The sequence below is a fragment of the Folsomia candida genome, unplaced genomic scaffold (assembly GCF_002217175.1).
Source record: "Folsomia candida strain VU population unplaced genomic scaffold, ASM221717v1 Fcan01_Sc001, whole genome shotgun sequence".
In the NCBI taxonomy this organism is placed as follows: Eukaryota; Metazoa; Arthropoda; class Collembola; order Entomobryomorpha; family Isotomidae; genus Folsomia; species Folsomia candida.
In genome coordinates, this window is record NW_019091193.1 from 21276608 (window position 1) to 21290834 (window position 14227).

General features: G+C 36.8%; 3 protein-coding genes and 1 long non-coding RNA gene across 5 annotated transcripts; 1 reads left to right on the forward strand and 3 right to left on the reverse strand.

The window, feature by feature from the left end:
- Nucleotides 1-1339: 1339 nt before the first annotated feature.
- Nucleotides 1340-8216, reverse strand: LOC110844083 (protein SMG5). 2 transcript variants are annotated; one of them, XM_035848517.1, is made up of 15 exons: nt 7921-8216; nt 7296-7522; nt 7075-7216; nt 6754-6979; nt 6480-6681; nt 6207-6376; nt 5931-6034; nt 5664-5850; nt 5434-5560; nt 4149-5329; nt 4017-4046; nt 3690-3842; nt 3086-3594; nt 2794-2990; nt 1340-2693 (listed from the first exon to the last, which is right to left on the reverse strand). In XM_035848517.1, the coding sequence occupies exons 3-15, from the start codon at nt 7164-7166 to the stop codon at nt 2587-2589; spliced, it is 3285 nt and encodes a 1094-aa protein (XP_035704410.1). In that variant the 5' UTR covers nt 7167-7216; nt 7296-7522; nt 7921-8216; the 3' UTR covers nt 1340-2586. The 2 variants fall into 2 exon arrangements, with proteins under 2 accessions (XP_035704410.1, XP_021945895.1); XM_022090203.2 differs by having other exon boundaries at nt 7845-8216.
- Nucleotides 8217-8319: 103 nt separating this feature from the next.
- On the forward strand, nt 8320-9103 carry LOC110842584. The gene is made up of 2 exons (XR_002547364.2): nt 8320-8529; nt 8602-9103. It is a non-coding gene; the product is annotated as an uncharacterized LOC110842584 (long non-coding RNA).
- Nucleotides 9104-9150: 47 nt separating this feature from the next.
- On the reverse strand, nt 9151-12318 carry LOC110842585. Its single transcript, XM_022088361.2, has 10 exons — nt 12073-12318; nt 11874-11984; nt 11688-11800; nt 10961-11556; nt 10606-10865; nt 10361-10536; nt 9950-10250; nt 9778-9895; nt 9441-9686; nt 9151-9363 (listed from the first exon to the last, which is right to left on the reverse strand). Exons 1-10 carry the CDS (start codon nt 12173-12175, stop codon nt 9306-9308), a joined length of 2082 nt encoding a protein of 693 aa, XP_021944053.1. The 5' UTR covers nt 12176-12318; the 3' UTR covers nt 9151-9305.
- Nucleotides 12319-12478: 160 nt separating this feature from the next.
- Nucleotides 12479-13459, reverse strand: LOC110844092. Its single transcript, XM_022090216.2, has 2 exons — nt 13158-13459; nt 12479-13079 (listed from the first exon to the last, which is right to left on the reverse strand). Exons 1-2 carry the CDS (start codon nt 13271-13273, stop codon nt 12638-12640), a joined length of 558 nt encoding a protein of 185 aa, XP_021945908.1. The 5' UTR covers nt 13274-13459; the 3' UTR covers nt 12479-12637.
- Nucleotides 13460-14227: the final 768 nt, after the last annotated feature.

A 14227-nucleotide genomic window follows, 5' to 3' on the forward strand; every position in this document is an offset into this window, starting at 1 on the left:
CTCCTGTTCGGAAAGAAAGTTCTACACAATGCAATCAAACGTCCTCCAGATATGTAGATTACTTATGTGTCATACCACTCCATCCTGCACTCATGTTTGGAATAAATAATATTACAGTTACTAGATATGAATTCTTGATTTTTTTAGCATTATTATGCATACACAATTGAAAGCAGCCTCTTCTTGCAAAATTATTTCTACTATCCGTTTAAGCAGATATTCTTAGCATCAAGTTAAGATTATTTGTTTCACGGTGAAAAAACTCCCTGTAGCTTTGGTTTTCAATCTTGTGAATATCTGAATATACGTATTTATCAACAATGTAATACAGCACTTACGACACCACACTTTCCCTGCTTTTTTTCCTTACAGGTCTTTCCAATTGAGAAGGAGATCGAGGTGGCATTCATACTTTTTGTTCAGCAGCAGCAGTGGTGTCCTCATTGTTCGTCAATGTCAGAAAAAGAACGTACCAGAATTTCCTTTCTTTCCCTTGCCTAAATTTAAGGAAGATTATTTAGAAGCTGGATTCATTCCCTAGAAGGTTTTGCATTCTTTTATACTTTCCCCCTTTTTTCAATTAATTTCAAACATGTAAATTCTCCCCTTTCTGAAAAATGCCTGCTTCCCCTACGTAGATCTCGTGGACTACGATGTATGCATTTTAAACATAAGAGTTGATAAAATTTGTTATAAGATGTGAATATTCTATAACCGTCATCTTGCTTATATGCAAGTGAACAAATGGATCATTTCTTTCATAAAATAAATTTGTCCCGTCACTCACTCCATGCATCCGAATGAAATTTAACCATCAATAAGAGAACGTGTTCGATTTGGGATAAAAAGTAGTAAATTCAGGTATTTTTTGGCAGTTTAAAACTGAAACTCATAACCTTGCCTTGCTCCTTAATAAATATCTAACAAAGTTGGAGTGTGATAAAGATTATCGTGAAAATCCAGATTTTGTTGGTGTTGTGTGGGGAAGGGTGAAAAGAAGTTGAGATTGGTTGGCTGGGGGAGTGATATCGCATCCCATCGACGTCACACCTACATACATATAATAATCTGAAAAAAAAAATCAGGAAAAGTGAAGGGGTTGGTTAACATGGATTTTCTCCAGTTGACTTTACTAGTTTCTGGAGATTCCCATTTTTATGCGGGCTGTGTAAAGGAAAGGGTTATTGCTCAAGTGGTAATGGAAAAGTGCTCCAGAGAGGGATTGATACCGGCAGTTTATCACATTTCAGAAATGACTAATTAAATAAATAAATGATTGATATTTTTTTAAATAATGTATGCATGATGCAAATATTTCTCGAAATGCGCATATAGAAAATATATTTTTCCAACCAAATCTTTATTTTGAAAAAAACCAAAGCCACATAGGTACACATAAGGGTTAAGTAAAAGTAAAATTAAATAAGTTGACATGTTAGTTGACTACGACTAAGAAATGAGAAAGTTTAATGTGAAAAACAGGAGCTGATCATTACACACACATATATATTATTAATAACCAAAAATTCATCTAATTTTCTTCTTTATTTACTACATACAATCATGTTGATCTCACATCCTAAGACTGCGTATGATTAAAACAAACAATGACAATCCTTTTACTTACTCCAAGTAATTACTATATTACTAATAACAGGTGACGGTTTGTATTCGTCTGTTCGTTTTCCATCTTGTTGCATCATAACTATTCAAGGATCGAATTAATACTACTCGACCGATTTCTCATTCCGCTTTGTGGTGTGATGTGCGTGAACGGATGAAAGCTTTTGATACCATGCATACATACCATGGCAGTACAGATACATCAACTATATTTTCTCAACCAATTCTGACAATAATCTTTGTTGCATAATGTTGTTGTTTTATGGCAACTTTTCTTCCAGGGAGTTTGCAACCAACATACCATTCACTTCTTACGACTTTCTCCCCAACGACTTTCTGCCCAAGAAAGTGAGTACACAAATTGAAACCAAATTGACAAACTTTTGACAAAATTTTGTTTAGCATGAAACCACTAGTTTATGCATAAACATATTGTATACCTTACGAGTTTTGGGATTACAGCTAGTAATCTGTGTCGAAAGAAGGTAAATTTTCATCATCCAAATTCAGAATCAATTTTTTTACAGAAACAATAAAAAATATTGAAATAACATGCTATGATAATTTGAAGTATGTTTGTATTATTATCATTAAGCCTGATGGTGTCTTTCATTCTTGTGGTATTGGAGTTAGTCCATTCCCTTAGCCAGTGCAGATTGCTTTATAGTGATCTGTACGTACCGTTGAACCTTTTAAAGTTGGACTGTTGTTTAATTTTAATTATAGGTAGACTGCAGCAGAAAACTCGGATTTTACATCGCTTCCTTCATTTTCGTTCCATTTCAATTCATTTAAGATGTAAATGTGTGCGTTGTGTGTTGCGGTTTTACCCGACTGGAGGACGTCAAGTTTTTTTCTTATGAAGGGTTGACGAATACCGAATCTTGTAAACCTGCTTCAAATCGAGTGACCTCATATAGCGTCGCATAAACTGGTTTCTCAGAGCATTCTGGTGCCACAGATTCAGCCTTTGCACTTGCCGGATGTTTGCCACTTTCGACCATGCGGGGATGGTACTCGACGCGTCTCAGATGGCGGATAATTGTTGATACAATCAACATAGACTCCAGCTAAGAAAAAAGAAATAAATATAAATTAATCATCAGATACAATACGATAACGAGCCAAATATACACATAAATCGACAGAAGATGGCAAATAAAACCTTACGTAAAGAGCGAGCAATTTTAATCGGATCGAATCCCCGTTTTATGCTAGTATCCAAAAGGGTATCATTCCCAGACAAGTAAAACACGCTATATTTGTCACGTTGATCCCCAAAAGCAGTATTTGCATAGCTGTATGGATTGCCTTCGAAAAAGGATGTAATGACAAAGTGACAGCACTCTAGCATCTCAATGTATTCCCTTCAAAAAGAAAATTATTGTAAAACTGAAAATCCAGTAGTAATTGACATTTTCATTTTTAGAATACGTTATCTGTAGTATATAAAAGTTCTTACCACAGTTCAATATCTTTCGATTCTTCGGGGTACACTGTGTGTAATTTTTTCTTTTCTGTATTTTTCAAAATCTTAATTCCCTGATGCTGACGTTTAACAGCAGCATCTATCCACTGGTATGAATCATTTGCAACATCTGACATTTCTACATCTGAATCTTTCATCATATCCAATCCATCGAAAACAGAATTTGGTACATATACGAAAAAATTCTTGTGGCAAGTCAATCGTTTTATAATTTCCATATATTTCAGAGTCGACTCCATATCAACAATGACGTAAACGGGTTTTTCATCCACACGACGTTTGGTGTTCCTTAGGCGTCGTCGACCGCCACCAACGCCACTTGCGCGTCCTCGTCGCCGGCAAGGTTTACCATCATCACGATGTCCAGCACCTCCACCAATTTGCTTTCGAAACCTTCGTCCACGTCCATCCCGGTCTCTATTACGTCGTTCACGATTTTCAAGCTTCATTTCTTGATACGCCCGAGTTAAACGACACATGTTCTGCAATTACAAATCATTTCGTAATAAATACAAGAATTATTTATATGTATACTGATCAGCATAACTGTATAACTAATTCATGTAATTTTTTGTACCTCTGGTCCTTCATTCTTTCCAGTCAGCAATTTCTTGATTCGTGTCGCCCTCATGTGACGCTTCAACATTTCAGGATTGGGGACAAAAAACTTTCGACTTTCCTCGGCATACATTATTGAAAAGCTTTCCGTCTTTGTCATCCACATTCCAAACTGAAAGAAAGTATTGCCCAATTATTATTTAACATACTCTCTATTTAATATAGCCCTAGAGTGTGGAACTTTGATGTGTATTTAGGACCCAAGACGTCTGACCAGCAATAATAATCCCAAAAGCCAACTAATAAAATTGTTCATTTATTGTAATAAACAGAAGAAATTACGTACCGTAATGAAACGACCAATTCGAGTAGCCAACTGAAAAATAAATGTAATTGTAAAAATGTGCACACATGGATAAATTGTTTAATAATATTGTCAAATGTATATAAATAATATGTACATGGTGCATACACTCACCTGCTCTTGAGATGTTAACTGATCATTTATTTTCAAATCACGGAGAAACTGTTTCAAGGCTGGCATTCCTAACATTGATCTATCTTCTGACAGTTGAAACTGGAATAAATTTTCTTTCGACCTAGACTCTTTCCCAATCTCTTTGTCATTTTCCGTTAAAAGAGTTTCCCAGTCGTTGGCTAGTTCTTGGTTGACTTTTGTGTCGTTCTCCCTGTCACCTCGTCCTTCGTCATCATCGTTCACAACGTGTGTAGCCCAATTCTTCGATGTCAGGACAGTCAGAATTTCACAGAGTTTTATGAGAAATATTTTTTCTGCATTCGCAGCCAATGCATCTTTTACAGCAGGTGATGTCTGCAGCCAGCGGATAAATGGTGTCAAAGCGATAAGAAGAGGCTCAATTTGGGGTTGACATTTTAGCAAGCTTTTAACTTCAATGCAAGATCTCTCTTCTCCACCTGAAGATGACTCGCCATCCCCGAACGGTGTTTGTTTTCCTTGATGAAAAGCATCCATTAATTCCTGTTGCAGTCCATCAATGCTTTTTTGTGAATTATTTCCACTGCCGCTAGTACTAGGTTCAGAGCGACCGTTGCTTGATGACGAAGACAAAAATGCCTTCACATTGAAATCCATGCCATTTGCACAGTTCTGATCTTCTCGTGGATGACTGTCAGTGCTGGCGTGACGCTTAGGGCGGTCTGTCCGATCTTCTTGGTAATCATATTCATCCCCAGATTCTGATTGATCTGATTCTGACCATATATAATCAGAATCATCCTGGTCATCGTCGTCTTCTTCACCATCACTTTCATTATTATCGAGTTCTTGATCTGACTCTAAGCTTTTTAAAGATGGGATTGAACTCGAACGGAATCGAGGGCCTCGGCAAGCGCCAGCTTGTTTTCTATGTTTCTGTTTTATTCCCTTTAATTTGGTGCTTTCCTCGTATTCAGGCTTATCATGGCTTAGGATTGGTGGGATAGCTTCCCCCTCGCAATGGATTTGGGGGTTACTGTGTGATGTAACAACATCATCCAAGTCCTTCCCACATCGGGAGTGACAGGACTCTGAAATCTTGTGGATTGTTGAATGTCCTTCTAGAATTACACCAAGTTGCGTGACAAGGGTGAAGAAGACTGACATGGCAAACGCGACAGCAGGAGATGTGTGTACAGAATCTATATACAAACATATTAAAGTATCATCATCAATTGTTCCCACATTTCATATTTGGATTAAACAATAACAACTTTAAATGTTAATTATAGTAAGGTTTCCTTACTGTTTGTCTGTAATCTCCATACGACCATAACGCTAATCGCAGCAAATTTAAATAGTAGTTTATCGTCCAAGTCTGGGTCGTAAGTCATCAGGCGCTCGTGAAAATTGTTCAATACTTCCTTGCAAAACTGTTTAAACAAATAAAATTGTATACTAAAGTCGAAGATGGGAAACGACCAACTAATATTTTACAAAAAATTTTATAGATTAAGAACACACTAAAGTACATACCTTCTCATAATTGATTGGTGTTTCTTCAAACAAAAGTTGGAACAGTAACCCAGTGAATCCATTACACAATAGCTCTATAGGTCTAGGTTCAGGGAGAGCTGGACGCCGAGCAAATTGTACCAGTCTTGCGTCAAGCATATGACGAAGGTTTGGAAATGCTCCTTCATACGCATTTTCAGTTAGAGTACTTAAAATAAGAACAAGTGATATTATTTTGCACTTATTGTTATAATGTTAACTGAAGAAAATTAAGGTCATATATAGTACCTGTACAACAAGTAGTATACTGAATCAATTCCCCAACTTTGATCAGAATAAATATTTCCCAGTTGATTTAAAGCAAGCCCTGCACTGGGATTCATTAGGAACGCCTAATCAATAATAAATAAAACAAAATATTGTACATTATCATAATAATAATAATAATTTCAATTCCCATCACCCATGTAATATATTTGCATATATTTCAACTTAATTTTGTAATCTTGCAGTTCTTTATCATATGTAATGTTGAATTGCTGATCTTATCAAAAGTGCAATTACCTGTGTATACCACTCCTGAGCTCGATGAAAATAATCCGTATCACTTTTCTCGTTATCGAGATATGGTGATGATTTTGCATAAATATCCTTCATGTATCGATAAAGATCCCCCATATTAATGTAGCACATTGCAAGCAACTCTACAAGTTTTTTCTGATCCTTTACGTCATCTATGTTTACAAATATGTAATATTTTAGTAATTACTACTTCTTAGTAGTAAACGGGGTATATATACACTACAGACAATAATATTTTTTGCCAAAATAACTTACCATCAGTGGCAGTCCTTGATTTCTGAATTACCAAAGTATTGGTATTTAAAATGCTATCAAGAGACGAAGGATGCTTCATGATTGGTTTCGAATCCAACTCAGCTGCCTCCTGGATTTTCATGACAAAAAAATGAAGTCTCGCGATTCCAGTTTCAATGTGGGCTTTAATATAAGCCAACTGTAGGGGAGACCATGGCTTTTCCTAATAAATAAATCTCTATTAATGATCCCATTATTTACATTTTATTGATTAAACCGAGATGAAGATTTTTACCCGTTGCAGTTTTCTAGCCCTCTGGACTGCATCATAATAAACGTGTTTCCACAATTTTTCTCTCGAACAAAACCCGTACAAGCTTGGCGAGTAGTTAGAAATTAATCCCTCACACAAATTCTGTATCTTGAATCTGGTTTCTAAAATGTCGGATGCGAACAAATCCTCTATTTTTGTGCACCTGGAACTAGCGACATTTAGAAAACGAACAGTTTCTTCAATCTCTCTGTTAAAATTACAAACATTTTCAATTACACTTTGATCTGCTCAAACAAATCTGAGTATATATCGAGATTTTTAAATTCTTTGCATTGTTCTTACTGATACACTTTCTTGGCTTGCTCCACGTCATTCACTTTTGAAGCCTCATCTAATTCTTCTTCGTCGGCCACGTCTAACCAGCTCAGACTCATTTTTTTGATGTTCTCGGAATATCGAATTCCTTTCAAGAATGAGGAGTAATCTAAAAATAAGACAAAGTAAGACCAAATATACTTTTACATTCTGAATGCATCGTCATGGATTAAAAATTGTAATTTTACCAAAAATTTGTCCGGCATGGGATAATGTAGTTATAGCGGGGCTCACTCAAGTGGTCAACTCCAGAAACATGTTGGTCACATTTCGAATTTCATCATCGTCCCATCATCTTGACATCAAATATACACCATTACAAGGGAGCGAATGTGCTGTGAACTTGTGGCAGACATTTGTCCGACTACCACCACCTCAAGGCTTGCAAAGACGATGGTTCCTTCGTCAGCTTGTTCTGGAAATATTAACAAGGGTTTATCGAAGTGATTGTAGAATGTCTAAAGTTCATTACACAATAACTCAAGTTGTCAAATAAAATTATTGAGAAAATCTGAAAAACTATAATTTCTTCTTCTAAACAGAGGCCCACCACAACTACTGACTACTATTACAGAATATTACAAAACTAATATTTATTCATCCCTTTTGCTTTTAAATCGCACCACTGCGCACTAGAAACAAAATGTTTATTTATAAACATTCATTGGCCATCAATTAGCTCAGAAAAAGGGTGGACATTATTAAAATAAGTCACAGCCGAAACATATATAAAGTACCTGCGCTCCTTTATGGTTCCGAGAATTCTTTAATTATTCACGAACGATGAGTGAGTCGTTGGTTCAAGTAACTTACTGATGATGAAAATCGTCCAGCCAGCAGATGAGGAAGGCCAATTAAACTACGAAGGATGGATGGGTACTGTTGTGGGAATATACGTGGTGTATTACTTAACGTGTTTATGTGAATAATAGTCCTTCACAAACGAAATGTATTTAGTTAAATAAATGATGATGCTGCTGTAATCAATGGTGAACTGATGGTGGAATCATCATGATGTTTCGTTTGGCCTGCTGATAAGCCACCTTGTTATGATGTCTTTATATTCCAAAAAATTGTAGGCACAACAAACGTTGCCAAATTCCTTCTCGTTAATTCGAGTCGTACGTAGTCTCAATTTCTCATTCAGCGCAAAGCCAACAATTTCTATTCGTCTCGCCTCTCAACCATCGAGTTTTGTATGGCAAACTCAATCCTTGAGAAATAATAACAAAACAAAATTATCATTTTCCAATTCCAAAGTTCTGAAATTCTGAACTAAGAAATATGGCTGTTGAAAATTAAGTTTGTTAATGCACAAATCACAATTGAAATTCACAAATTGTGCAGGCATATAAAGTTTACATTTAACCCATAGTCCATTCTACACAATCCCGATTTTATACTTATGTGACAACGTACAAAGTAAGCAATGTTGATTAGAAACATTGTCTAATAGTAGTGTGAGTGATTAACATTTTTTGTTGAAAATTACAGCCATCAGCAGTAGGCATTCCCTCATTCAAGGTCCGGGGACGATGGTGTTTCGATTCCTTCTGCGCTACTTCTCGAACCATCCTCATCTCATTGATCGTTTGTCAGAGTCTTATCCTATGCGTCGAGCGGCCCAACTGACGGTCTACCTGTTCCATCGCTCCAAATCCCTGCTGGAGGACACGGCCGTGAAGCAGAAAGCCATCCAGTTCAAGGACAAATTTGCAGACGAGCTGAAAAAAGAATGGGGCAAGGCTCGAGGTGGAAAATAAGTAATTAGATAAATGAGTCACAGGTACCACGAAAAGGATAACGCATTTATAGTCAGCCAATTTGAGCCAATTAAATATATATATTAATGCCATCTGATTAAGAAGGATAAGAAACTAAAATCTGACCTGTCCAATAAATTTGTAATGATTATTACTAGTAGTATGCAAGGCGAGAATCTTAATAAATATTAGTCTACTAGTATCGAAATAAACCAGTACACTAACACACTTGACTTAATTACTCGAAAAATTATATATTCTTCCAAAATTAATAGTCACCAATATCATATCAATATAATACAAAATTTGTGAGTGGCAAGGACTATTTAATAATAATAATTGATAGTTGAGGTGGAATGGGTATGGTATACAAGGTCACCTACTGACCTTGCAGGAGATTTCACAGTGGAAGACTTTGAGTGAATTCTGGAAATATTACACAATTCCATGTTCTTCCATTTTTTTAATCAAATTTGGCACAGTTTCGTCGATTCTGAAAATACGAGTAATGCATATACTGAATTATAAGAAGAACGTTACAATTATGATAGTAAATATTGTGATTCTTACACAAGGAGCTCTCGGTACTCTAATTCTTTCTCGGACATGTCAAGGTTCACAGGAACTTCAGAAAAATATTTTTCTTTGAGCTTTTTGACGCTAGAAACTTTGTCCAAACAGTCTTCGCCCATTCCTTTTCTGATAGACGATATAAGATGATTTGCATAAAATTTACGAAGGCGGCTTTCCCTTGCTGTGTCATAGGGTTCGGCAATTTGATTTGCATTAATAATCGTCCAGGATTCTTTTAAAGCTCTAAAATATGCATAAAAAATAGTCCCGATATAATCGTTTGCAAGGCATACTATATTATATCATCAAAAATATAATATTTGCAAAAACTAACGAAAGAATCAATGTCAACTTTGTATCCAAGTCTTCTAGGCTGGGTTTACTTTGTGATTCAAGAACGTTCTCTGCAAGTTCACTCATTCTGAGCAGGGTTTGGCCAAATAGAAGCAATCCTAAACAAAGCAAAAATTAACTCATACCGAAGGGTCTCCTTTTTTATTGCTCACCATAATGATCAGATCTCCCTGGTTGGATTACTTGCATCTTTTCTAATACTATATTAAAGTCAGTCATGTATTTTTTGTGCAGGTTGAACGAGAACGCAGGGTCTTTGTTAGCTTGAACATTGGTGATGTGTCGAAAAGCGGTTGCTGCTATGTTCAATAGAGCATATAAAATTACGGCGTGGTCGGGATGAACAGTTCTGCCAGAGTTCCTGGCCACAATGGACTTAAGTTCATCATACGCGTTTGGACTCCTTGTCGCAGTTTGTATCTTTTCTTTGATTGTCGAAACTAGTTGTTCCACCTAACAAGTCAGAAATTAAAACAGAAATTCCCAGATTGGACTTAAAAATAAATACGAGTATAAGATCGCTAAATAATAATTTTATTTAAAGTAGACGTATATTTTCTTACAGCGCTCTGACGTGTTGCTCCAGTACAAGCAGTACAAGCACATTTCCATATAAAAATATCTTTAAATCCTTGAGTGTGGTTTGGGTTTGGCATGGGTAACAAATATTGACATTCTCGTTTGCCATCACCCGTCTTCTTGTCGGCTGGGCATTTAATGGCAGAGAAGTATGTTCCGTCTACAAAATATAAAGAAATGATTCCTATTGTGCACTCTATAACAAGAAATCAAAGTATTTAAATAATACCTTCCGTAGAAGACTGACAACGTGCACAACGACACGGGGGTAGTAGCAATTGTGTAAAAAGGGTCAACCTCTCGTCCACAGTTTTGCAGTGGTTACTAATCATAATATAATTTATTGTTAAAAGCTCTCCCGCTGCCACCTTCCTTATCGTTTTGAAAGTCGCTGTAAGGTCTTTCCCAATGTATGGGTAGCAGTTAGGAGTACAATCATGGGTCATGACGCGTCCCGTCGGTCCTCCGGCGTAGACTATGAAAGCAAGCCTGTACAATATTTAGAAAGGGATAAGAAAAAATTTAGTTCGATTGAATCTTAAACAACCATGTAGCAATAAAAATTATGTTGTAGATATACTGACTTGTTTTTTGATGTGCTATGTTGAATCGGGGGGCCCAAGATGTTACCAAATAGTACTTCTAAAATCTTTTGTGCTTCTTCTTCTCCAACCTTGTCCCCCATTCCACATCGTTCTCTAACGAAAGGAATTGCTAACTTGAGATTAAAAAATCGAAAATATGCAGGGATAAAAACTGGAAGATTCATAAGCTCTTCCTTTAGTTGAGGGGGAAGCATCACAGCACGAAGAAGTCCCAAATGGTAATAAAACTCTGGATCCCGATACAATTTTTCTTTTTGCAACGTCTCCCAAGTAAGCCCCCTTTCCATGAGAATTTTACATTCCTCCTCATGGACCGCTTGACACTTGGTCGGTCCATATTTTGGGTGAATATTTGAATGCAAGGGCCAGCCACACTGGACACATTTGTTAACCATCAATCCGGTTGCAATGGTTTGTGTGACCTCTCCGTAAACCAAGACTTCGTAACAACCAACACACGTCCACACCAAACGGTCCTCTGAGTTCAACATTTTGGTCTTTACGGAAGGTGGCATTTTCTCGAGAAAATTATTAAAATCTTGAGGCGATGGAATAGCCGGAAATGCCAGTAAGGGCTAAATTGCAATTTAACCATAATAAAAATAATATTTAAATGTGATATACAAGTGTAATCATACTCGATATCATAAATTTGCCGTTGTACGAAAGCAATATAACAATTATATATTTGTTAAAATGGCCTTACCTTTCTCTGGAACAAGACATGACCGGGCTCCAAGTCTTCAGTCGCCACAAAATATGAGATTCCTTCAGGTACATTTTGACTCAGTGTGCATGGACCATGTTCCAGTTTCCAACCTGGAATAAACACAAAAGACCATTACAACTTGTAAAATTCACAAATCCAACGAAACGCATGTGTTTCACGTACCCAGTGGCTTTTTCGGCAATTGTCCACAATTTGCTTTGTGTCCTGCTTTCCAATGTTTGCTCTGATGGTCTCGAGAACAGTAAAAAGGAATTTCATCTGCTTCCTTCCCTCCTAATAAGGAGATGCACAAGCAAAGAATATGATTGAGGGCGAATAAATTAAATAAAATAAAACCGAATGTACAATATTTAATACAAACCTTTAAGACATGATTGACACCGAAGGGTCGTCACTTCTTCGCACACAATGCATTGACCTAGCACGGTCACCGTAATCTTACTGCGCAAACCATCAAGCGACATACTTTTTATTGTAATTCAGAATAATAATATCAGAATCAGTATCATAAGAATTATTATTATTCGAGAGAATTATATTTATTTTTGTGAGATTCTGTGAGAACTACAATATCACTGACTGTCAGCAGTCAGTCAACTGTTGCTTGCTGCAAGTCTTCTACACGCTATAAAAATGCTTGTTGGATTCTTCCCTGAATCTAAATCCGGATTCGGGAAAGGTGACATTCTACAAAAATTAGATGCCGTACTTTGTGGCATGGTGCTTGGTAAAAAAATAAATCGACAATTTTCTTATGTATCTTTATCATCTGCAACTTGAGATATTCAATTTATTTCAGCTAAACAAACAAAAAATTAGTAAAATGCTTACTTATCAAGTAAAATATCCGCAAACACCAAAGTACATACTGATAATAGAAATCGTAATACGTTCAATTACTTTGAATAATGAGCATTACAAACTATTTAATGCTTGCCAAGAAAGGCTAGTTCTTCCACCGTGCTCTTCCGGCCGAGAATATGATTCCGGTGAGGAAATCGACCAAACCTTCGAATGATTTCATGATAACCTTTCGCATATTCGTACCACCCTGGTTGACTCTTTTTAAACACCTTAAACAGCTCTACAGCTTGATCCTGATCCTCCAACATTTCAGAGTGGCAGAAGGGCATGATGCAAAACTTTTTCTCTGCGTCCAGTTTCAAATCGTTGACAAAACCTCGAGCTAGGGCGATCTTTGCGACTTCTAACGCCTCCGCCCCCGTCGCATACTGTCGGGCACTGCCTCTGAAAATGTTTCTGGGCACTTGGTCCAGGAGGAGGATCAAGGCGAGGGTGGACCTTGGCTCCAGTGTCCACGTGGCAGCGTACACCCCACTTGCAGCCTTCTCATGTTGTTGCAAGAACCTACATAATTAATCATGGAAATAAAATAAACACAGGATTAGGTTTAAGTGATGCACAACTAATATTGAAATGACGAACCGTTGTCGGATTTTGGCATCCCATGAAGGGGTAGACGAAAACCAAAAAGGACGCTCCTCACCGTGAGGACCAAACCAAAAAGCAAGGATTTCCTCTGGACTACTTTCACTTGTCATGACTGTAGGTGGTACTAAGACGGTGTATGAATAATAATAGTAACTATTTGTCGTAATATGCTGAATGTGTTGAATTTGAAAAATAATGTTATAACGTAATAGATAAAAAATAAAACTATAACATAATTATGGAGAAAAATGGTTTTGAGAGCTGTGAGAGTCAAGGTTTCAACATGAAAATGAAAATATACATATGTGCATGTGCATACATACAACGCAACGGGCTGACTCATTTCAATGAAGCATGTGGTCATACTGTAGAGAGTCACCTCCTAAAATCGACTTTTTTTGTTGTAATCAACCTGTGCTTTGTTATACACCGAGTAATGCCCGTATTTGCCAAATCATTTTGCACCCTATGTCATGTGCAGGCTCAGTCATATCCAGTATTTTTTTATGGTCTCAGAAAAACAATCCATCACGCATTTTGGATGATAAATGAGTAAATGCGTTCCAATATAATTTTATTCAACTGCACTAAATACATGCATATACACATTACTATGTGCGTTGAGGGGCAAATGAATTAAGTGCCAAGAATTTTTTTTAGTGCAAATTACAAATTTTGTTTCATTTAACCTAATTTCAGTAAAGCACGATTTAACTTAGGATATCCTTAGGATATCCGATAGCATTTTGACGATTCTTCAAATTCTAACCATTTCGATTCAATCAATTAGTGCAGGTAAATTTACTCATCATAAGATACAACCACCACACCCCGCCCCCCGACACCTTTTGGGAGTACTCTTGTAATTACTACTACTGAAAGCACACCAAAATGCACCCCCTCCCCCAAGACCATGAGATTTGCTCCCTACTTTGAGATTGAATTTGGAAGGTTCCAAGTTGACTGAAATGTATATATGCATTTACGGATTTTAAGTTCAGACAACTAAAATCCCCAAATGGGATGGTCAAGTAAGTTATCCGAAAGTTGAACTTTTCAAATGG